The sequence below is a fragment of the Saccostrea echinata genome, unplaced genomic scaffold (genome assembly GCF_033153115.1).
Source record: "Saccostrea echinata isolate AGI-Se365-2 ecotype Australia unplaced genomic scaffold, CSIRO_AGI_Sech_v1 ptg000023l, whole genome shotgun sequence".
Classification (NCBI taxonomy): domain Eukaryota; kingdom Metazoa; phylum Mollusca; class Bivalvia; order Ostreida; family Ostreidae; genus Saccostrea; species Saccostrea echinata.
In genome coordinates this window covers 3,165,594-3,190,994 of record NW_026889772.1, presented here as the reverse complement: position 1 = coordinate 3,190,994, position 25,401 = coordinate 3,165,594, and the positions used below count along the sequence as shown (strand labels likewise).

The window sequence follows — 25,401 nt, the reverse complement described above, 5'->3', positions numbered from 1 at the left end:
ACCAGAAATCCAACGGATACTATGCTGCACCAGGTTCGCGGAAATGTGACTTCAGTACCTGAAAAACAGGCACTTCAAAAGGCTGAAGAAATATTTCTTTTGCTCAAATCAAGAGACTGCTTATCTTACTGCATCGTAGAATCTGAACTGTAATTGTTGTACATGGCGGACTTACATGCTACAATTGAATGGCTGAGGGTGGGATAAGGGTGTTTTAACGGTTGTCTGTTACTTTCTAAAGTTAAAGGATGACATTCAACATTTACTGTTGAAATCTGTCCAAAATTGAGAATATCATTAGAGTAAAAACCGAGATACACTATTTGTAGTTAACTGCTTTTTGAGTTTGTTTTGTGTGTCAGTATACATACACAAGATTATATTCCCTACTTACCGGTACATCTTTATGTATCATTATTATTTAAAAAATTATAAAAAGTACTGAAAAAATCCATTTGCTTTTCCTTTTTGGAATTTTTATCTAAATTTGGAGGGAAGAAAATAGTCAATTTTAAAATGGGCTAAAGTCCTTTTACCAGAACCTGGATGCAATGGATATTAAGCCCTGGAATTTCTCAGTAGATAAAGAATTCACTTTGAACCTGTCTTTTACATCATCAGATAGACTGAGCTTGTAACTTTAACCCTTTCTGTCAATTGTACCTTTACAAGTTGTGACTATTCCTATGATAAACTTTATAACAATAGTATATATACATACTCTGGCTATTTTTAACATACTTAATGAGAGTGGTACATCAGACAGGTAGATTTTGTGGCTATTTTTATCGTACAGCTCTATGACAATGTAACACTTACATCAGATGGGTAGATTTTGTGGCTATTTTTATCATACAGCTCTATAACAATGTAACACTTACATCAGAAGGGTAGATTTTGTGGCTATTTTTATCATACAGCTCTATGACAATGTAACACTTACATCAGATGGGTAGATTTTGTGCCTTTTTTTATTGTACAGCTCTATGACAATGTAACACTTACATCAGACGGGTAGATTTTGTGGCTATTTTTATCGTACAGCTCTATGACAGTGGTTTACTTACATCAGACGGGTAGATTTTGTGGCTATTTTTATCATACAGCTCTATGACAATGTTGTATTCTTTCTCAGTCTCCAGGACCCACTTCCTGTCCGGCAGGACCACAAACCCCAGGTAACTGGGGGCCACAACATACAGCATGGCACTGGGTTTGACAAGGGCATCCTGCTTCAGATCTCAGAACTGTTAGGGAATCATACTGTCTGTAGTTCACATCCATTGATTTCAACTTTATTAAATCTGACAAGGCATTACTTGAAAAGAATTGAAATCAAGAATGTGTCATTAAAATGACTTTTTATCAAAACAATCTTGAAAAGTGCAAATACCATATTCTCCCTACTAAGCACCCCAGGTGCTTAGAAAATTGCAGAAAGGGGGCAGTTATGCGGTATTTCACATTAAAATCTTCAATGCTTTTCTGTGAAATTTTGACTTTAAGGAATATTTAAAATAAATATCAATGTCAAACTTAGAGTTTGTTATGTTTTCCTTCATGATAATTTAATCCACTCACGTCATATGACTGATTTATTATTCCAAAGGAAAGAGTAGTAATATAATACTACTTGATCCCTATACAAAAGGAACATGTATGTAACTTTCATTTTCAGACAATACTCATGTTAAGTTGTTGATGATATATTTTGTCTATTCCTGATGAAGTGGGGTCACTCTCAGTTTTATTTCCTGATATACACTGTAATTCTGCTTTTTTCTTACTCAGTATTTTGAGTCTAGTCAACCACCTGTAGGCTTTCAATTCTTGGTATTGGAGGTTTTCATGTGTACACAAGATATTTGGAATCCAATTATCAGAGACAGGTTAAACACGGAGAAAAGGTCATAATTCTATTAAATAATATACAGTTACCATGGTTACTGTAATGAAGGTATCATTGTTGGACATACAATATATGTTGAGAAAAAAAGCAAGATAGTTGGTTCTTTCCTTAGCAAAGAGGGACATTAAGGTGTACTGCAGGGTTGTCCCTAAGACCTGGGGGCCAGCAACACTCACTGAAAGGCTTCAGGGTGAATACATTTTTTATTATAAGGTAATAAAAGCAGATCCTTATTCTCAGACAATTAAAAAATACTTTGGGGGGGGGGGGGGGGGCACTTGATAAGGAGAATACGGTAAATAAATTTTTTTTAAAAACATTGTGTTTGTATAAACTGGTATACATGCATTGTTGAATTAGACATTTACAGAACAAGGATACTTCTGTCTGTCAACACAATTTCAGTGGAGCCGATTTCCTGTCCTGTTGCAATGGAGGTTTTGGCGTCTAAATTACAAACGCCATCATCCTGTACCTCCAGGAAAAATTGGGAGGAAGGCAGGGAAATCTCTGTCCAAAACAAAACAAATATATCTAATAATAATGTCCACTCTGGAAGGAAATCTCTGTCCAAAACAAAACAAATATATCTAATAACAATGTCCACTCTGGAAGGAAATCTCTGTGAAATATTAAACATTGATACTGAGGACAAATCTCTAAACCCATAAATACAGAAATTCACTGGAAAGCCAACTTAAAACACAGTATACGAAACAAAATTATACCTAACTCACTAAAAATTAAATTGTTTATGAAATAACAAAGCTCATTATTATATTAACTATCTGGTGATAAGAAAATCCACAAAATAAAGTACATGTATCTCATATTTTACTACGGTTATTGCAAAGATCAAAGAAATGCTGTGGCCATTATTCTCCAGTAAATCACAAACGTCATCTACAAATTATCAAAAATTTTAAATCGGTTTCCTCTAATTTTGACTGCTCTTCCTAGGAAAAGGACTGAGGCCTCTTTTAATTGTGACACAAATTAGTGGGGGAAAAGTTTACTAATTTACGGATTACCTCGTACGTTTTCTAATGCCTTAAGTGCAAATAAACGAGAAGTAGCATTCAATTGTGACGTAATAAGGCACTTATGTTGACGTCGACATTTACTTCTCCGTTTCTCTATATAGTTTAAAAGATTTGCCCTAGTAGAATAGAAATAATTCCCTTGTCATCAGAATTGTTGGAGAATATACCGCTCAGTCTCGAGATTTTGTTGGCAAATAAAAACGGAGCCCTTCGAGCTTAGTTTTTATTTGCCAACAAAATCTTGAGGCTGAGGGGTATATCTAAGAAATAATTCCTGCATTGGAGGAATTGTTGGAGAACATACTCCATTAGTGGAGAGATTTTGTTGGCAAATAAAAACCGTGCCCGGAAGGGTGAGGTTTTTATTTGCCAACAAAATCTTGAGACTAAGGGGTATATTCTCCAACAATTCCAAGGACAAGGGAATTATTTCTAATCTACTATGACGAATATTAAAACTTACATAAAGAGAAACGCAGAAGCTAGATTTGGATGTCATCATAAGTGTTTTATGACGTCACAATTGAATGCTATCCTTGTTCATTTGTATCTCAAGGCTTAGAAAAAGTACAATGTAATCCGAACCCAATGTAAATGTTTTCCCACCAATTTGCGTGACGAACAAAAGATACCTCTCTCCTTTTCCTAGAGAAGGCTGTCAAAATTAGAGGAAACTGATTTAAAATTATTGATAATTTGTTGATGACGTTTGTGGTTTATCGGAGAATAATGGCCGTGGTATCTCTTTGATCTATGCAATAACTGTAGTAGAATCTCCAACAATTCCGTCGACAAGAGAATTATTTCTTAAATCCTTACCTATCATGGAGCTCTGTTTGATCAGCTTCACGGCATATTTAATTGTGGCATGTTTTAGTATGTAAGCCTCAGCAGGAGTGATAATTAAGTTGGCCACCACCACCAACTTCACAACTGGTGATTTCACATCCTTGAAGACAAGAAAATGTTACCAGCTCACTGATACATATGTACTTATATACCAGCTCATTGATACTTATATACCAGCTCATTGCTACTTATATATCTGCTCACAGATACTTATTTACCTGCTTTGATACTTATATTCCAGACCACTGATACTTATATTCCAGACCACTGATACTTAAATATCAGCTCACTGCTACTCATATACCAGCTCACTGATACTTATATATCAGCTCACTGATACTTATATTCCAGACCACTGATACTTATATACCAGCTCATTGATACTTATATACCAGCTCATTGATACTTATATATCAGCTCACTGATACTTATATACCAGCTCATTGATACTTATATATCAGCTCACTGATACTTATATATCAGCTCACTGATACTTATATACCAGCTCATTGATACTTAAATATCAGCTCACTGATATTTATATACCAGCTCACACTGATACTTATATACAAGCTCATTGATACTTATATATCAGCTCATTGATACTTATATATCAGCTCACTGACACTTAAATACCAGCTCATTGATACTTAAATGCCAGCTTGCTGATACTTATATACCAAAAGTTGTCTCTTGGTGAAACCTTTTCATTGCTGCCATTACTGGATTTGCTATTATCAAGCAATAAAAAATGCTTGATTCCAATAGAAATGCAAATATTTTTGGCCCTAACAGAAATGTGATTGATGTTTGACTGTAGAACATATATAAAATACAGCTGACCTTGTATGCTCCATCTCTGATGCGAGCTTTAACAAGAGCACTTCCTGTTCTCATTCCCTCCACTAGAATCAGATCGCCCTGTAGACCCTTAGCTTCCAACTGCTGAATGTGATTCGGCATGACATAATGAGACTCCGTAAACTTAGTGATTCTGAAAAATTAGACATAGTGAGACTTGGTAAACTTAGTGATTGTGAAAAATTAGATTCAAAACTTCTTGTTAGAAGTGTTATAAGTTACACCTGCGTATAGATATTGAACACAATGAATTTGATGTACAGCATGATACAAAAGAAAAACAACCACATATATTTTAATGGCTAAACTGTGTCTGAATTAAGTACAGCAAAGATCAAATTAAAACGGGAGTCACCTTACCCCTGACATCTTCACTAGAGTTCCTTCTGAGGGATTAGTTAAATGAACACCTTGTGACCTGTCAGACATACCTGAGAATATCCACCATCTCCTCTGGATGTGTACTTGAGTCTGGGAATACTTCCTGTGACCTGTCAGACATACCTGAGAATATCCACCATCTCCTCTCGCTGGGTACTCATGTCTGGTAGTAAACTCCCTGTGACCTGTCAGACATACCTGAGAATATCCACCATCTCCTCTCGTTGTGTACTTGTGTCTGGAAGTAAACTCCTTGTGACCTGTCAGACATACCTGAGAATATCCACCATCTCCTCTCGCTGTGTACTTGTGTCTGGGAATACTCCCTGTAACCTATCAGACATACCTGAGAATATCCACCATCTCCTCTCGTTGTGTACTTGTGTCTGGAAGTAAACTCCTTGTGACCTGTCAGACATACCTTAGAATATCCACCATCTCCTCTCGCTGTGTACTTGTGTCTGGAAGTAAACTCCTTGTGACCTGTCAGACATACCTGAGAATATCCACCATCTCCTCTCGCTGTGTACTTGTGTCTGGAAGTAAACTCCTTGTGACCTGTCAGACATACCTGAGAATATCCACCATCTCCTCTCGCTGTGTACTTGTGTCTGGAAGTAAACTCCTTGTGACCTGTCAGACATACCTGAGAATATCCACCATCTCCTCTCGTTGTGTACTTGTGTCTGTGAGTAAACTCCTTGTGACCTGTCAGACATACCTGAGAATATCCACCATCTCCTCTGGCTGTGTACTTGTGTCTGGGAGTAAACTCCTTCTGACCTGTCAGACATACCTGAGAATATCCACCATCTCCTCTCGTTGTGTACTTGTGTCTGGGAGTAAACTCCTTGTGACCTGTCAGACATACCTGAGAATATCCACCATCTCCTCTCGCTGTGTACTTGTGTATGGTAGTAAACACCTTGTGACCTGTCAGACATACCTTAGAATATCCACCATCTCCTCTCGCTGTGTACTTGTGTCTGGAAGTAAACTCCTTGTGACCTGTCAGACATACCTGAGAATATCCACCATCTCCTCTCGTTGTGTACTTGTGTATGGTAGTAAACTCCTTGTGACCTGTCAGACATACCTTAGAATATCCACCATCTCCTCTCGTTGTGTACTTGTGTCTGGGAATACTCCCTGTGTCCTGTCAGACATACCTGAGAATATCCACCATCTCCTCTCGTTGTGTACTTGTGTCTGGGAGTAAACTCCTTGTGACCTGTCAGACATACCTGAGAATATCCACCATCTCCTATCGTTGTGTACTCGTGTCTGATAGTAAACTCCTTGTGACCTGTCAGACATACCTGAGAATATCCACCATCTCCTTTCGCTGTGTACTTGTGTCTGGGAATACTCCCTGTGACCTATCAGACATACCTGAGAATATCCACCATCTCCTCTCGCTGTGTACTTGTGTCTGGGAGTAAACTCCACTCAAACTCTAATCCAGCCAAAGTGGAAAACACATTTCCTACAACAAACACAGAAGTTTGTGAGCTTAAATTTTTTGTTTTTATCTTTAACCTTCCATACAGATCTTATGTCTTTTGAATCTATGAATGCTAACATGACGAGTATTAAGGACCCTCTATACACTGATGAAAAATGTTTTTTGGACTTTGGTGAAAATTATATAACATAAAGGCGGATATTTTGAAATTAACTAACTCATTTTTAATATGGGGAGCGTGCCTTTTTCATTCAGGAAAAATCTTCAAAGACATTGAAGTAATAGAAAAGAAAAATTGCCTTCGCTTACTCAAATGGATAAAATACATGCAAATAAAGTTTTCAAATACTCTATCTTGGTCTAATATAATGTTTAGAATACTTGGATTTATTTTAAATTATGTTATACAGTTCAGATTACAATTTTTTCTACTCATATGTCAAATGGTGGGTCAGTCTAATTACACAGAAGTACCCTAAAAATAGGGTGCAGTGTAGAGAGGGTCCTTAATAAAAGCTGTCAGAGAATATTTTATAAGGGGTTAAAAGTCAGTTCATAGAAGAAGTCTGCATTCAAATTCATCTTTGAAGATCTATAAGTCCTGTTGAAAAAAATCACACAATTTAGTCAGCTTCTTAACATTTAACTCTACCTTCTTCATCATATCCTTTAATAATAAGCTCTTCTGGTGAGTCTTCTAGATACAACAATCGTGTGGTGGTCTCAATTTCAAATCGGGATATTGCCTCCACAATCACTATGCAACGGAGTACTTCTCCAGTTACTATTAAAAAAACAATTAATTTCTATACTTAATATGTTAAAAAAAACTTAAATATTTTTCAGGGTAACCACAAACATTTAACAGTTTTCCTTGTGTAAGACACTACCTTTATTCTCGGCAAGCACCATGGATGTTTTCCTGTAGGGTGACTTGGACACTGCAGAGATCACAGCAGAGAATGCACACTCTCCATCCGTGCTGTTGACGAGCTGAATAGTGGCCACCTCCTGCTGAGTGGACTGCCTGCAAGAATGATACAGAATTGCAGTAGAAATGATGTTCAATTATATGCATAACAAGGATCTAACTGTAGGCTAGTGAATACAGGGGGAGACATGATTTTCGAACGATTGACTGGGTTGAGTGACTGGGTTGAAAAACATGCAGACCAAGGCTTTCTTTGACAGAGTGAAGTTTTTTTCTAAATAAAAAACAAAAGTGTGGTTGTTTGTGTTAGGACAAATTACGGAAAGGTATCAAGATAACTGATTATATCTACTATATGCTTAGTTATTGCCTACTGAACTTCAAGTCAAACAAAGTGACATCAGAATTCTATGCCATGTATAGGTCCATTCAAATTTCTACCTACACAGCTATATATTAGCTACCTAGGTATTTAAACCTACTCAAAGAAGCTACTTCTACCTGCTTTTTACCTGTCTTTAAAATAGAGATAATAATTAAGGTGCATCTTTAAAACAGGTCAGACTTGTTGTTATTCTGGGTGTAAATTTATAAGGGTGGAGACTGGAGAGGAAATGCATGAAGAATCGCCCCAAAACCTTTTACCTTTAGGATGCATGAATACCAGTTTTTATATTAATACAGATTAGCATGACATTTGAGGCTTCTTACGACTTACCTTTGATTCTTAGCTCTTAGATTTTAGAAAATGGAGCTGGATATAGTTAGTTACTGATGCAAAGTAGATAAGTTAGAAATAATCATTTTTGGTCAAAATCTTTGTTGCCTTCATTGTCAGTGTGACTGTATCAAGAAATTTGGTAATCACCTGACACCATATTTCTACATTCCCGCATTTGCCCATGTTATGAATGAAAAGTAAAAAGTAGGTAAAAATAGCTATCTGAGTAGGTTTTCATATGTTGGTAGCTAATATGTTGACGGTGCGACTGTTGGGGCGAGTTCATTGTTCACTTAATTTTAAGATCCGCCTCTTTAAACCGCACGAGACATTTGGAACGTCTAGACTGTGACGTCACATGATGTTGTATGTTAGCTGCATTTCCATAAACAAAAGTTTGAAAAGTGCTTAATAAAGCACTTTTAATCTAGGATCTGTATGCAATATCCATTAAATTAAGGTGAGTTTATTTTTTGTGAATTTTTAGTTGATTACCCCGAGAACGATGTTAGCAGTGAGAACAACAAGCGTTGCATTGTGGGTCCAGAGTTACTGCGTAAAAAAATTCTATTGAATGAATGTGCAGTCGTCCGAATTTTCTCTTCGCACAGGCATTGTCGTTAGAGCTCGCAGTGACGATAAATAGCTCGCGATCAATAGCTTAAGTATGCCATCCGACAACAAATTCACAACAAGCAAGTTTATAGTCTGAAGAGACGACTATAAACGGTTAGGAGGTAGATAAAATATACATGTTGGTTAAAGAATATGTCTAGAATTAAGGAATGAAAAGTAGTTGATTGAGCAATGCTGGAAAGCAGTCAGGGGTGAGACTGAAATTCGTCATTTCTGAAAAATGACGGATAATCGTCATATTTACTAACTACATATTTTCGTCATTTTTGTCAATATGACTTACTATTGTCATATTTTCTTTTTCAACTTAATTCTTCTATCCTGGTTGCATAAAAGCGAAATTTGAATTCACCGCTAAAAGAAGAGTGTTTACGCAAGTTTCATTTCATCCGGGTCACTAATTACTGCCGACCATGTGCGTTAGAACATCAACATGGAAGGTGAAAGTTATTATTTAGCTGTAAAATGTTGAATTTTGGTAGAACATTCGCCATTTTTACATGGCTTTTAGCCCTATAAAAACATATAGTACACCGTCTGGAAGAATACGTACTTGTAGAGAAAAGTCTCGACAAAAAGTTAAAGCCATAAAAAAGTAGTGCGCCCCGTAAAACAAGCGAGATATTTCAGTGCGCCCAGACCCTCCATTTTGAAGAAGATGGAATATTGTCATTTTCGTCTTCTTTCCTATTTAATGCAAATTAATTGACAAATAACTCTTCCACTCTTATTTTTGCTTGGGAAATTTGTACTGTCAACATAACCAGTATTGTAGTCAACTGTATTAGAGAAATGAAGTTTGTTTTTGATGTTTTTTGTCCTTTTTTCGGTTGGTGGATCTAACATTTTTCAAAGAGAGGTAACTCAGTATTCTAGAAACACTCTAAATTTTTATGACTGTTTTTCGTCATTTTCTTAAAAATGATGAGTTTAAGTCATAATAAAAATTTTATTTTATGACTAAAAATCGTCATTTTAAAAATGATGGATTTCAGTCTCACCTCTGACTGGAAAGTGGCAAAATACATCTCCAAAGTGCGCAGAAAATCTTGAACCGTAAATTGCACTTTATTTACATTATGGGATCTGTAGCGTTATGGTCAAAGACCAAAATATAAAACCATAAAACCATAACGCTACAGTTCTGCAGCTATAGCTTAAGTAGTTGAAATGTAGTCTTTGGACCAGGTCCAGGAAAATCACTATATTTAGCTATATAGCTTAATTTACCTATATAGCTTTATTTACCTATATAATATAGCTTTATTTAGCTATTTTAGAATAAGTTTCTGTTTTATGAAAAGCAAACAAAAAGTCGCATGAAAATTATGGCTGATATTTTTTTAAAAAAGGTTTGATAAAAACAACCTAGGGCATAGATAGTAAAAACATTGCCTCTTTTAAACACTTTTTAACCAAAAAATGCATCTCTATTGTTTGGATAGCTGTCCATTACTGGAAGTGCGATGAGGCATGACTAAGTGTGATTGCCTTGCATTGTGCTGAATTATTACCAATCAATTATCTTGTTGACCAAAACTGCTTTTCTTTGTTAAAGTAGCTGCTTATTCACAGATTAACTGTTATACATAGCCCCAAAACTTTTAGATCTTTGATTGCAATTGCACAAAAGGAGAAACATTTTTAAAAGTGGGTTTTTGGTGAATTGTTTTCAGTCCATTTCAAAGTTGAAAACTAATACTGCCGCATTATGCGACTTTTTGTCTGCTTTTCATAAAACAGAAATTTACTCTGAAATAGCTAAATAAAGCTATATTATATAGGTAAATAAAGCTATATAGGTAGATTTAGCTATATAGCTAAATATAGTGATTTTCCTAGACCTGTTTGGACTGGACCTCTGATGTACACAAAGTATAACTTAAGCTAAATGATTCAAGTGTAATGTGCATTATGACTGGCTTTTTCAAACTTAAATAAGGTAAAAAGACATTTTTATTAGAGCACATGCTAAGAAAGCTGAAACAGTCATTGTAGCATAGCGACCTACCATGTGTAACAACTGTCTGGAAGCCTGGCTTCTTCTCTCGATAAATTGATTTTCAGAGTGAAATTAGTAATAACAGAGCTATGGTATGGCAAAAGAATCTTAGGATCGCTTAATCTTGCTGAGTTTATGACAATCACTGCGATGGTCAGGAAAATAAATAAACACAAAACTGTGTTTTGATTTATCTTTGCCGCCATTCTTGGATGAATGGGGGCTGCCATGAAAATAACCTCTAAACCAAATAGTTATCAATTTTCATTGAAAAAAATAACATTTCTTAATCTAGAATTAATTTTGTTCCAATAAGAATGTTAAATATTAGATAAAAGACCAAAAAATAGGTAATCTAATGAACTACAAATTATTGATCTTGTTTAGAGATTATGAAGCACTGACGAAATTTCCCGGATGACACCCCGCCATATTTGTTTATGAACCACTTAGCTTCCTGGACAAGACGGCTGAAATAGTATCCATGGTGGGTTTTTATTAACATAGATCGTCAAGAAAGCCTCCAAAATGGCAAGTGATTTTGATCCAGAGGACAAATACAGGTAAATATGCGTGAGTCACAAGGAAACTCGAACTAGAGAGCCCCTCCTATAAAAAAACCTTCATATACAGATGAGATAGATATATCTGAAGTTAGATGTTATACAAATGAGATAATATCGTTTTGTAGGCATTTAGCTAAAAATAAAATAAAAACAAATACAGAAACATGAATTTCTAGTGTCAGTACAATTTTCATCAGGGTTTACATTGTGGTGGTATTCTAGTAATGCTATGACTCACAACTTTAAAAATTTGTGAATGACATAATTGTTAATGACTTTAATGTGCAGCTGACTTTTCCTGTTATGAAACTACTTGAAAGGACTAGTTATGTCATGTGTGGAAAGTTGTAAACAATTAACAGTTCATTCTAACTGTATCTTGCAGTCATAGTGATGATGCAAAATATCAGGCTTTTCTTGAAAAATCTTGTTCTGTACTAAAAATCTTACACACAATCAGTAGCGGTAGACAGACACCTCGGCCCAACGACACCTCGGCCCGTCACTTTTGACACCTCGGCCCTGACAGATCGGCCCAAAATTATTGACACCTCGGCCCATACTGAAGACACCTCGGCCAATGGATTTTTTTTTTTTATTTTCAGAATTATTATCTGTATTCACTATGGTAATATAAATGTATGTGTGTATAATGACGATATGTAATCGATAAATAGGAGCAGATAATTTCAGAATTTTTTAACGAACGACAGCATAGATGTCAGCGAGTATCTATTGCGTGGGAGGTAAGAGGTCTATTTATTTATTCATTTTGTTGCTTATTACAATGCAACTTTATTCATTTCATGATGTTAAGAATTCTTTTTTTTGGTTAGGATATGTTAAAAATTGCATATAATCTAACATTTATTTTCACTTAAAAATTTTCTGAGGGTCTTTAAAAAAACTAACTGGTTTTCAATTAGTTGTTGACGTATGTATTTCGATCAAAAATATCAAGCACCCAATGATGGACCTAAGTTCACTTGATTGACGGGGGTACACAGACCGGGTAAATCTGAAGGCGGTGCTTATTATCTGGAGCTTTAATCCTGCTCGTAATTAACTCCTCATTGTCACCACCCCATATGACTCTAAAGGATGCACCGCATCTTCTTGTTTGTTTAACAATTAGCACTTTGTAATGGATTATCTTTTTTTTAATTACCGTCAATTTACTCTTGGAAGATTATTCATTTATTTTCTTTCTCGCTTCATAGATATATAACAATATAATCCGTCGCATAATTCTTGTATAGTCCCTATCATAATAAAATACTTCAGAATATATTGAATAAATATATTCAAAATAATACACTTTTGTTTGTGTCGAGGTGTCTTTTATGTAAGCCGAGGTATCTCAAATCTTGGGCAGACCCGTCGGGGCCGAGGTGTCAATGGGCCGAGATGTCGTTGGGCCGAGGTGTCTGACATTCTCAGTAGCAAACATCATACATGTATTGTAGTAAAAAAATACAACGTTTTGGATTAAAACTCCCAAATGTTCTGCAGTAAGAATCATACATGTTCTGTAGTAAAAATCATATACAAGGTCTGTAGTAAAGATCGTAAACACATTCTGTAGTAAAGATTGTACACATATTCTGTAGTAAAAATTGTACACACATTCTGTAGTAAAGATCGTACACACATTCTGTAGTAAAAATTGTACAGTAAAACTCATTTAGTATGAACACAGATATATTTTGGGTCTCCAGCAAAATTCTGAAGCAGTAATTCTTTGTAAAATTTTATGGTTATAACAAATTCTGATATAACAAATTTATTTTGATTTTATTTTTATTATTTATACTTCACTAAAAATCCTATCACTCTGTAGTAAAAATCTTACAAATGTAACAAATGTAACAGGAAGGAGGATATTTATGGCTGGACTAGGAATTGAACCCTGTACACTTACATCACTAGTCAGGTGCTCTAACCATTGAGACATCCAGGCCTATATCAATTGTCCATTTAATCCAAAGCACCACACACATTTCTGTTCTGTTTTATATAGTGAGCTAATTAGAGCAGCACCAATATTGTTCTATGCTTTCCGATTTTGATTTTTTTGGTTTTCTGATTTTTTTTTCAACAAATATCAATTATTTATATTATAAACTTTGAGATTCCATGATTCTATTTCTCTTGATACCATGCAAACCTATGTATACCAGGGTTGCATCTAAGACCCGGGGGCCAGGGAATTTCCCCACCTATAATGATGTAATTCCCAGGTTAGGCTTTTGGTATTCACCTAAAACTCTCCATTAGGAGAGGAACCCCAGACCACTTCTTATTATTATGCTGACTATTGTATAAAAATGACAATATTTTCTCCATTTCCAATGTTTCATCACCTTTTACATTCAGTATACCCCTATTATGACGTCATGTTGTGCTACATGTACGTCATAATCTTTTCTCTATCATTTTGAATGTTTCATGCATTAGGTATAATGTACACAAAGTTTCAGAGAATTTTAGGTGAAAGGGAAAATAGCTAGAACCTACTTTAGAAAAATTATTTTGATTTTTTTTTATGAGTAAAATATTTGAAACTAAGTTTATACATGTATATATTAAAACATAGAGTTTTAGGTAACGGTGTCTGTGGCGTAATCGATAGCGCGTCAGACTGACAATCTTGGGGTCGTGAGTTCGATCCCCGGCGTGGCGCTGTCGGATTTTCTTCAGAATAAGAAGCCATGCACTATTTCAGCGTAGTATGCTTATGCTGTATAATTCCTTAGAACACTATGTGAAAAAAGTTTTTTTTTAACTTTTTTTTTTTTACGGAAATAGTTGGGTAGTGATTATATAGAGACAAACTGACAGGAAGCATAATAAAATTAATATTTTATATTGATGGGCTATATTGCCAAAGGTTATATTGACTGAATATTAAACCATGTTAATTGTGCTGGTTTTGTTTGCTTTTTTCTTTCTTTGTTATGTAATATGATTTTTGTCTATTGTTTATTGTTTGGGTGAAGTGTAGAAAGGAAATGTAACAACCAAATATTTGTTGTTTTTTTTTGTAGTTGGTATTTTGGGACCCTTTCCCGGGAGGAGACCAATGAGATTTTAAATCCGACAGATCCCGGGGTATTTTTGGTCCGTGATAGTCAGTCTATAAAAGGAGACTTTGTTCTCTGTGTCAAGTAAGTACACACACTGAATTACAAATGGAATTGATTTTAAATTTCAAATTTCATTTGAAAGAAGGAAATCTAACCGTATAAATTGTGTAAATAATAATAATCTTAGCTTGTATTTTTAATATATATAAACACTTCTCACTTCTGTGATAAGATTATAATGACATGTGCACAATGAGAAGACCTTGAAGCCTGTATTTTGTCAGAGTAAATGTTAAGCATTGTATATTAAGGAAGCAGTTATCATTACTGCTTTAATGACTGTATTACTGTAATTTGATAGTACTGTCCTTTACTTCCTGATTCTTTATTTTCAGAGAGGAAAACAAAATCAGTCACTACATCATAAACAGAATCCATGTGGGGACGGGGACGAGATTCCGGATCGGAGATCAGGAGTTCTCAGACATTGCTAGTCTCCTTAGCTTTTACAAAACACATTACTTAGATACCACATCACTAATTAAGCCTGTAAGTAATTACCACATCACTAATTAAGCCTGTAACTAGATACCACATCACTAATTAAGCCTGTAAGTAGATACCACATCACTAATTAAGTCTGTAAGTAGATATCATGTCACTAAGGCTGTAAGTAACCACATTACTTAGATACCACATCACTAATTCTACCTGTGAGTAACCACATTATTTAGATACCACATCACTTATGAAGGCCATAAGTAAACACATTACTAATATACCACATATCCTATTAAGGCTGTAAGTAAACACATTACTTAGATATCACATCACTAATTAAGGCTGTAAGTAGATACCATATCACTAATTAAGCCTGTAAGTAATAGACAAGACTGTGTGTTCTATATTTCAATTGCTTCAATTTACTGTACACACTAGTGACATACATGTAAAATAACTTTAGAAAGTATATATCAACTAAATAAATCATTGCATTTGTCAAGGTAAGTCGTGTGAAGTTATGGTAGAGAATAAGGAAATTATCTGATAAAGTGGGCTGCCTATCTCATATATCATCTCTTACTGTTAAGATCTTACAACAGCAATTGCTCTTAATACACTAGGATATGTCAAATATATTTTTTTCATTGGTGCAGATTCTGAGATGTCGGTGATATTGTTAAGTTTTGGCACTTGAAAAATGCTTATAGGGAAAATTCAGTGTGTACATTATGTAAATAGGTCACATAAAAACTGACTGGCGTCAACGAGAGACCAGTAGCAAAACATAGGAAATTCCTTGCTATCATGACTATTGTGACAAAATTTGTTCATTAAGAACTTGAAAAGCTTTGCAAATTAACATATTGTTATTTTTCAGGATTGTGAAGATGTTACAGATTTTAAAATTCCTAAATATTTAATAGAATAAAGGAAAATGTTTTCTTTGTTATTCTTCTAAATGACTTGAGTCATATTAAGCAGGATTAAATGTGTAAAAAATGTCCATAATTTTAGATTCGTACAACAAAAATTGGATCCTGATCAGTTGTTTTATTCTTCAGAAATTAGAATGAATTATTCTTTAAAAGATGTTGAACAATTTCATTCCAGGCACCCAGGGACAAGGTTGTTGCCAAATTTGATTTTCCAGGAAGGGTAAGTATAACTGTAAACTCTGCTTATTCATTATTACTTAACAGTTCAGTTTTGTTTACAGTCAGTTTAAGGACAGTTAAGTTTACAGTTAGGTAAATTTACAGTCATTATGTTCAACCAAGCTGTAACATTTCTTTAATCCACACGTAATCCCTATGTCTTGTCAAGAGAAATTGAATATCTTTTAATACATGTATTTTTTTTGTTATTAGCTGGATGAAATGAGCATTTCTGATTGAAGTTCAATATGTTGTCTGCACTAACTTTTCACATTTTCAACTTCTTCAGGACATTTATCCATAGCCAACAATTTAAAAAAGATCATCCTCCAACGTAGCATTTGCCTAGAAAAGTTAAAAACTAAGTTAGAAATGTCAAAACTAAGTTAGAAAAGTCAAAACTAGAAACCAAGTTAGAAATGTCAAAAAAAAAGTTAGAAAAGTCAAAACTAAGCATGCCTTGTCAGAAAAGTCAAACTAAAATTAAAAAAAAGTCAAAACTAAGTGAAAAGCCTCTTTTTATACTGTAAATTGAATTCAAGACTGATTCTAAGTTGTTGTTTTTTTAATTCATGTATGTATTGAATATCCTTAACTATTTGTAGTGATCACATTTAGTATATACATGTATGTCTGGTGTATTTTATGGATTAAATTAGAACTTGTCCTTGATTCTAGCTTCGGTCAAACTTTACAATTTTTTGCAAGAGGTGAAGAACTGAAAACATAAATATTTCTGTTATTATACTTTTATTTTTATCATACATTGATTCTATTATTATACATTGTATAAATAGTGCACGTTTTTGAGGGTAACAGTTGAAATTGACATCCCAAGGAAAACCATTGTCAACCGACGCGTCAGCGGAGGTTGACAATGGTTTTCCGAGGGGTGTCAATTTCAACTGTTACCCTCAAAAACGTGCACTATTTATTTTATTATACTGAATGTCTTATTGATTTCGGATGTCATAAAAAAAATTTGGAGATCGTCGTTAAGTTCACGCTTAGAAAGCTTTCAAACTCCCTGCTTCTATTTTTCTCAATAAGAAAGCTTCAGAAAAGATTTACCAACCTCTTTATTGTTTGTTTGATACTCAAAAAGTCCTTTATCATCTAAAGTTTGCACTCGCAAGGATGTTTCGTCTGTCGTTTGTTGTTTTCAAGTAAGCTACATCAGATGCAAGCTTTTATTGATGTCATTTATTCGGCTTCTTTCAAACGCACAACCGATGTTTTGAGAATACTACGGTGAACCGTACGCGCATGATTTGAACGCATGTGATATTTTCGTAATGTTACCCGTTGTCAAGTGTGTTGCTAACACTGAGGGTAACATTAGGGATTGTTAAATGCGTCTAAACCAATCAGTTTTTAGTATTTAACATGAAAGTATAATAAACAAGCATTCTGAGAGTATTGCATTAGCAATACTAGTCCCCTACCGGCAAGTGTAATCTGGTTCCCGTTAAGAATTGAAAATGCCATAATTCCGTCAAAAATTAATGAAGCTGGACGAAATGCAAACATGATCTATAACTAATCAAGGTAAAGCCACATACCAAAAATCAGGTCAATATCTACAAGCGTTTAGAAGAAAATTGCGGAAAACCCTTAAAAATTGAAAAGGCCGTAATTCCGTCAAAAATCAATGAAGCGGAACGAAATGCAAACTTGATCTGTAACTCATCAAGATACACTCACATACCAAAAATCAGCTCAATATCTGCAAGCGTTTAAGAAAAAAGTGCGGAAAACCAAGTGGGACAGACTGACAGACAGACAGAGGGACAGACAGACGGACGGACAGACTCAGAGGAAACCTATAGTCCCCTCCGGTTTCACCGGTAGGGGACTAATTAAAATTTAAGGGTAACCGTTTCCCTTTTTTGCACATGGTGAACCTTCTTCAGTCTTGTTCCACTGAGAATTATTCTTTTCAGATTCTTAATTGACAACATAATACTATAATTGGCCATACAGCATATTTAATACTGGTATTCTGTGAAAAGCAGAAAGTTATAAATATAGACACAAGGCATTTTAAGAATAAACATACATGTATGGTTGTCTTTAAAATTTTTGTCATTTGGTGAAAAATGTGTATGAAGAGTTTTCCCTATACCCCTAACTTTATAATTTCTTGAAAGATTAGTGATTTATTAGTCCCCTACCAGTGAAACCGGAGGGGACTATAGGTTTCCTCTGAGTCTGTCCGTCCGTCTGTCCGTCCGTCTGTCTGTCTGTCTGTCAGTCTGTCCCACTTGGTTTTCCGCACTTTTTTCCTAAACGCTTGCAGATATTGAGCTGATTTTTGGTATGTGAGTGTATCTTGATGAGTTACAGATCAAGTTTGCATTTCGTTCCGCTTCATTGATTTTTGACGGAATTACGGCCTTTTCAATTTTTTCGGGTTTTCCGCAATTTTCTTCTAAAAGCTTGTAGATATTGAGCTGATTTTTGGTATGTGGCTTTACCTTGATTAGTTACAGATCATGTTTGCATTTCGTCCCGCTTCATTAATTTTTGACGGAATTATGGCATTTTCAATTCTTAACGGGAACGGAACCAGATTACACTTGCTGGTAGGGGACTAGTATTGCTAATGCAATACTCTTAGAATGCTTGTTTCTTATAATATCTCTTAATTAATACTTCAATATCATAATAACAATTAACACCTGGAATAGTACTAATGTGTGTAATATTTTAGTGGCATAAGAACTGACGATGACATGATTGACTATAAATAGATACCCAGTAACTATAAAACTAACAGTAAAACATCAGAAAAAGAGAGGGTTTCAGGTGTGCAAGTCAGACATCTAGTTTGGAATCCTTCTTGGACTTCCCAAATCAGACTTACTGTAGAGTACACACACTGTATATATAATGTAGGATTTTATTTAACAAAGATATTTTAAAATGTTCAATAGAATTACATTGTATAAGGATATAAATAGGGAAAGTAATGTTGAAGCATCTCTAATATTATTGTGATGCATAAACTTGCTAATTAGTCCCCTACCGATGAAACCGGAGGGGACTATAGGTTTCCTCTGTGTCTGTCCGTCCGTCCGTCTGTCTGTCCGTCTGTCCCTCTGTCTGTCTGTCAGTCTGTCCCAATTGGTTTTCCACACTTTTCTTCTAAACGCTTGCAGATATTGAGATGATTTTTGGTATGTGAGTGTATCTTGATGAGTTACAGATCAAGTTTGCATTTCGTTCCGCTTCAATGATTTTTGACGGAATTACGACCTTTTCAATTTTTAAGGGTTTTCCGCAATTTTTTTCTAAACGCTTGCAGATATTGACCTGATTTTTGGTATGTGTCTTTACCTTGATGAATTAAAGATCAAGTTTGCATTTCGTTCCGCTTCATTGATTTTTGACGGAATTATGGCATTTTCAATTCTTAACGGGAACCAGATTACACTTGCCGGTAGGGGACTAGTATTGCTAATGCAATACTCTCAGAATGCTTGTTTTAAAAGCACCAGATCCTTGAAGGCACATTGAAGGATGAGGAGAAATGTAACTCAGGCTAGAGTTTTGGCCCTTGGTCCTCTTGTATTTGGTGAGGATTTAATAGTTGTTTGACTTGACATTCTGGATCTTTTGACAGGACCCTGAGGATCTGCCGTTCAGGAAGAGTGAGGTGTTAGATGTCATCTCTAAGGATGAAAAAGACTGGTGGACCTGTAGAAACAGCAGAGGAAATGTGGGTCAGGTTCCCGTCCCCTACGTCTCAAAGGTTAGTATCAGGGATAACCACAGTCTAACAGCAGAGGAAATGTGAGTCAGGTTCCTGTCCCATAGGTTTCAAAGGTTAGATCAGGAGTGGCCAGAGGAAATGTGGTCAATTGTCTGTCCTCTATGTAGCAAAGATTAGTATCAGGAGCAACTACAGTCTAACAGCAGTATCACAAATATTGAAGATTTAAATTAGACAAGGATAAGCTTAATTTGTGGTAAAACCAATACTTATTACACTAGTTCTACCAGTATCCCAGTTATATATCATTTGACTTTAAGTTTCCAAGCATTTACAAGACCTAGAAGACTGAAGTATACAGAACTGACAGCTCAAGTAAATCTTTAAAAGATTGGAAATTCATCAAGACACCAAGTTCTAGCTAATTTAGTTTTTACCTTTTGAGACTTTAAATATGTTACTAGGTAACAATGTGGTCTTTATTTTATATTTACTTCATTGTATTGTTTTTCAGTTTGACCCAAACAGTCCCCCAGTGGTTACGACCCCTGCTGCACCCGCTCAGTCACCCCCATCACCCACGCCAACCCAGCCAATCAAAGAGGTACACATATGTATAACACAGTCAATCTAAGTTGTACATCCATGTAAAATGTAGCTAATTTACGGGGTACAGTAACACACACAACCCAGCCAATTAAAAAGGTACTTGTACATTTATCTAATCATTAATCACAGCCCATTTAAGATGCTGGAAAATACATGTACAGCAAATCAAAGAGGTAAGTACAATACAAGTAATTAAAGAGCTACCTGTATGTACAACACAACCAACTGATGAGGCAGTCTACATGTACAGTGTACCTGCTTATGGAAGATGAACTAGGAACTAGTTTTCATCTACATTCATAGGGGTCTGACAATATGGCTTAAGTGTTTTATGATATGTGGGATACGTTCAGACTTATCATAATGTGCATTGTGGTATATTGTCTTTCATTATATTTATATAATTTAATTTTGGTTGTAATGCATCATTTGATTGGATAAAAAATTATTTTATATCGTATAACCTGTGTTGCCTATGTCACAATGACTTCCGTCAAAAACCTATCAATCTGCTTGACAGTACGTTTAAAATATGTACAATTTGAAGGCATTTTTGAAGGAGAAATTGACTTATTTTGTACACTCAATGGTGGAAAATTAAATCATAAGGATTTACATTACAGAAAAACATTGCACAGAACTAATTGATTTTTTTTCTCTTGTTTTTAGATTCAGCTTCCAGCAAAAGCTGTGGTCATCCACCAAAGGATACCGAGTGCCTACGATCGCACTCAGCTTAAACTAGAGGTCTGTTTTTGTGTCACTTGTACTGAATTGTTTTACAATCCTGTTAAATTAGAGTGAAAGCAAATACTTCCTTCTAGAAATAAATAATTAAACAGATCTTCCATGTAACATGGAAAAATGTTGACAAGTTTGTAACAGTATGCATCTATGTGATTTTTATTATTACAGAAAGGTGAAACTATTATTGTGACAAAAATGAATTCAAATGGACTCTGGGAAGGCGAAGTGAATGGAAAAAAAGGAATGTTTCCGTTTACCCATGTGAAATTTTTAGATGACATTTCTGAGGATGGGACATAACAGGATGCTCGTTAATGTTAACAAATTACTGTCTATTAATAGTGCTGATGTAACAATAAGGAGTCTGGGAATCGTCTTCCCTGGTGGTGCTGCATTACTAATCTGATACCAAAAACCAGAAACTGAGAGTCAGTAGGCTTGTCAAATTGTTTTCTGTCAATAAGCTTGTCCAGAGAGTGTATAAAATGATTGTAACCCACATCTCTGTGTCAAAAGTAGGGATCAAATCTTTATTATGCTTCATGAAATCATTAGATTTACACAAGTATTAAAAAAATTGGCTAAAAATTGAAATTTATGAAGTTTTTTAAGAATTCATTCAGAGGTACATGTATATCAATATGTTGTGACATTAAGAATGGGTCACAAAATAAGTGTTATAAATATGGCTAAACAATCTATTTAATGATATGGCATGTACATGTATGTATTTGTATTTGTTAAATCATATCAGTATTACAATGTTAACCAGTAGGTTAGATAATATGTACATGTATGTGTAGGATGTATGTGTTAATTTACTAGCCAAAAATATACATTAAGTGAACAGTCAACATGCATTCTTTGTAAATTATCGCCCTCTTCCGACTCTACAACGAAGGAATACAGTTCATATCTTGAATTCATTCAGATTTGTGTTGAAAATTTGAAGAAATGCTACAAGCTTTACTCATCTGCAGTCTGCCAACAGGCCTATGAAGGTTAAACTCCTTGTGGGAATATATTCAAAAGTTGCTGAAATGTTTGCTTTCAGTTGTGACTTCATATGTGTATACTAAGTTTTAGTGCATGCATTAAATGTTGTAAAAAAAGGCCACCTTTTCAGGAAATTACACAAAACTTCTTTTTGATACTTGGTTTGAAATGTAACATTTTGATATAATTTCTTTACCTTATTGTTGAATTACTATCAAAGCTGGTCCTTTTTTTATCAATTTGATATGCCTACAGTTATTTTTGGTGTGAAACAGCTTCAGAGATTAAATGAGGCTCCTGAAAATATGATAAATGAGAGTCTAAAATAATAGTAAATTAACAGTTGGGCTTTTTTCCCTTACTTAGGTGTAATATGTTATACATCATATTATTTAAAGTGATTCATATAGATGAAATAAGTGTTCTGATGTCTAGCTGTACACTTCTAAAAGTTGTGTAGTGCGATGTCTAGTGATGTATGTGATAAGGCCAAATAAAAAAATATGTGTGGTTCCGGTTACCCGACCGTCCCTATTTTATACCCCTGACCCTAAACTTTTTTTGGCAATTTTCATATTTTTTCCGGAATTTTCCCCAATTTCCATCAATGGCTCTGGTTTAAGTTTTAGTTTCAGCTATGACGGCCCCCTTGCACAACATAGTGCAAGTGTTTTAGTGTTAAATCCGAAGCAAGCTAGCATGTAGGTGTCCCCTACCAATATTGACTAGTATATTATCACACCACATCTAAATGTCATTTGCAAAGTATTTAGAAAAATTAAGAAAATCATTTTTTTAAAAAAAAAAAAAATCCCTACCTACCTACCCTAATTTTTTTGGAGGTGTAACCGGAACCACACATATTTTTTTGTTTGGCCTAATTAGAGTACTTGGTACATATGTAGGAAGATTGAATGTCTATCATCCATGTATTAAGTTATACAATTTATTTCTGTGGCTGTTAATGCATTAACATTTTACATGCATTTGGACCAATTCTTCAGAGGTCATAATTTTTCATATATTTGTATAATATTTTCACATGTCTGTAAAAAATCGCCAGAGACTTCCTACAAGTGCTAAAAGAAATGATGTATTGATTACATGCATTTTCATTAGAACTAATGTTACCTCAAATTATGCTTATAAACTCAAGTTCATTCAGGATAAAATAACCAGAGTTAAGGAAAACAGATATAGATGATGTAGATCAGTAATTCATTGCTATGAAGTGGACTTGAAATTACGGTCAAAAGAGATTTATAACGACACTGAGAAATTGATCATTTTAAAAAATAATAAATTTTGGGTTTTTTTTTTTAAATGATAAAGTGTAACTAATTGATGATAAACCATAAATGGCTGTTTTTTTTATCATGGTATTATGTGGAACATGTGAAAATTAAGCATTAAATTCAATGTTGAAAGTTCCAGTTTTATTAAAACTTTGTATAAATCTTAGAGTTTTCAATATGAGTTGTACTGCATGCTTTAATGAAATTTTATCAAATAGAGAGTAACTATGTAAGATAAAACAAGCAAACATTGTTCATTACGGTGTATCAGAAATCAACTACATGTACTAGTATTAGATTACAGTATTCCTAGGTAATGCTGTGGTTTAAACCTGTATAAGAAAACAATTTTTGCATGGTTCAATTCTCAGACTTAATTAATTTCTGAGGTCTGATAAATCTGTTTTTATTCAGAGAATGCTGTAACACAATTGCTGAAAAACTACTTCTTGAATAAAACTTCATATGCATACCATTTTCTTTCTTGTATTAGGGGTGTAGTCCAGGATTTTTGAAGAAAAAAAAAATCCAATCTCAAAAAGGTGTTATGGAGGGCTTTTCCTGCTTGTATGTGTGTCGCATTTTTTTTGTATCAAGGCACTAACTCTATGATGTATTTGTCAATATGTAAATTTTGTTTCAACAACGTTTTCAAGCCTGTCGCATTCTGAGTGTGCTCGCCATTTTTACCATGGTCTCTGTTTGGCAGAATCTACATGGAATTGTGGATTTACTGAGAAAGTTCTTGTCTTGGAAAAAAGGGGGAAAGAATAAAGGGATCCCATCTTAATGAGTTTGAGTATTTGGAAATCTTGGATACCCTGACATGGAAATCTAGTGCCGAGGGTCTCTGGAATCTCCAACATTTAACCTGTATACTAGAAAATGTATAGAAAATACCTTTAATATTATATTTTCTACAATGCCATGAGGTGCTATCCCACCAAATGTTGTTCATTGTATCCCTTCATTGAGGGAATTCTAAGCCTGTATTTATAATACTTATATTAACTACTGTATATCCACTTCTCGAAGAAACACAGGGCCAATTTTCCCCCAAACTTAACACAAAGCATCCTTTGGTGAAGGGTTGTCAAGTTTGTTCAAAAAAGACCCATGCCCTCTTTCAAGGGGAATTAAGAATTGGTGAAAAATTAATGGCATCTTTCAATGAAACTTATGTGACAATTCCATTACACAGTGTAGATTCAAGTTTGTTCAAATCATGACCCCAATGGTAGAGTGGGGCCTCAGTGGATGATCAAAATTATATGTAAGAGTATATAGAAAAAATCTCAAGAACAGCACAGCCATGGTTAATCATATTTATATGGAAACATCCTCAGGTAGTGTAGATTCAAATTTATTCACATCTGTTCATGACATCTGGGACAGGTTGGGGCCACAATAAATGATTAAAGTTTTACATTAGAATATATGGGGGTAAATCTGCTGATGAACAGCAGGGCTACGGTCAGGTGAGGCCCATGAGCCTCTTGTTGGCTGAACTGAGCCAAAGGCTCTTGAAAGTGTTTTTCTGATCAAATCTGTCATTGTCATCAATGTTTTCTCAAACTTTTCACAATTTCATCTTCTCCAGAACTACCAGGCCAATTTCAATCAAACTTGGCACAGAGTATCCTTGAGTGTAGGGGATTCACTTTTGTTCATGCCTTCTTCCAAGGGGAGGTAATTACGAATTAGTGAAAATTGAATGGCATCTTTTAAAAAAAAAATTTGTTCTTAAGAACCACTGGGCTAGAAAATATGAATCTAATGTGAAAGCATCCTCAGGTAGTGTATATTCAAGTTTGTTCAAATCATGACCATTAGGAAAGTGTGGGGCCGCAATGGGCGATCAAAGTTTTAGATAGGAATACATAGGAAATATCTTTAGTGTAGGCAACAGGGCCCTTTTACAGGACCTGGAT

The 25,401-nt window shown here is 34.8% G+C and overlaps 2 protein-coding genes across 2 annotated transcripts in view; one reads left to right on the top strand and one right to left on the bottom strand.

Moving 5' to 3' along the window:
• The window catches only part of LOC133191081 (nuclear pore membrane glycoprotein 210-like), a 32,893-nt gene extending 21,874 nt beyond the window's left edge, over nucleotides 1–11,019 (bottom strand). Inside the window, exons 1-8 of the mRNA XM_061326766.1 lie at nucleotides 10,808–11,019; nucleotides 7,399–7,535; nucleotides 7,161–7,292; nucleotides 6,436–6,529; nucleotides 4,645–4,795; nucleotides 3,772–3,901; nucleotides 2,291–2,419; nucleotides 1,068–1,240 (exon numbers count right to left, since the gene is read on the bottom strand). Of these exons, the coding sequence (XP_061182750.1) occupies nucleotides 1,068–1,240; nucleotides 2,291–2,419; nucleotides 3,772–3,901; nucleotides 4,645–4,795; nucleotides 6,436–6,529; nucleotides 7,161–7,292; nucleotides 7,399–7,535; nucleotides 10,808–11,004 (1,143 nt within the window). The 5' untranslated portion in view covers nucleotides 11,005–11,019. The remainder of the gene's footprint in view (nucleotides 1–1,067; nucleotides 1,241–2,290; nucleotides 2,420–3,771; nucleotides 3,902–4,644; nucleotides 4,796–6,435; nucleotides 6,530–7,160; nucleotides 7,293–7,398; nucleotides 7,536–10,807) is intronic.
• Nucleotides 11,020–11,199: 180 nt separating this feature from the next.
• LOC133191080 (adapter molecule Crk-like) lies at nucleotides 11,200–23,945 on the top strand. The gene is made up of 8 exons (XM_061326764.1): nucleotides 11,200–11,361; nucleotides 14,412–14,531; nucleotides 14,846–14,999; nucleotides 16,065–16,109; nucleotides 19,734–19,862; nucleotides 20,338–20,427; nucleotides 21,102–21,179; nucleotides 21,348–23,945. The coding sequence occupies exons 1-8, from the start codon at nucleotides 11,327–11,329 to the stop codon at nucleotides 21,477–21,479; spliced, it is 783 nt and encodes a 260-aa protein (XP_061182748.1). The 5' UTR covers nucleotides 11,200–11,326; the 3' UTR covers nucleotides 21,480–23,945.
• The last annotated feature ends 1,456 nt before the right edge of the window (nucleotides 23,946–25,401 follow it).

What these genes read in the sequence shown, in the direction of transcription:
- LOC133191080 (XM_061326764.1), top strand. Translation starts at nt 11,327, where the DNA reads ATGGCAAGTGATTTTGATCCAGAGGACAAATACAG. An exon ending in GACTTTGTTCTCTGTGTCAA is followed by an intron (nt 14,532 to 14,845) that starts GTAAGTACACAC and finishes CTTTATTTTCAG; the next exon opens with AGAGGAAAACAAAATCAGTC. An exon ending in CCGTCCCCTACGTCTCAAAG is followed by an intron (nt 19,863 to 20,337) that starts GTTAGTATCAGG and finishes ATTGTTTTTCAG; the next exon opens with TTTGACCCAAACAGTCCCCC.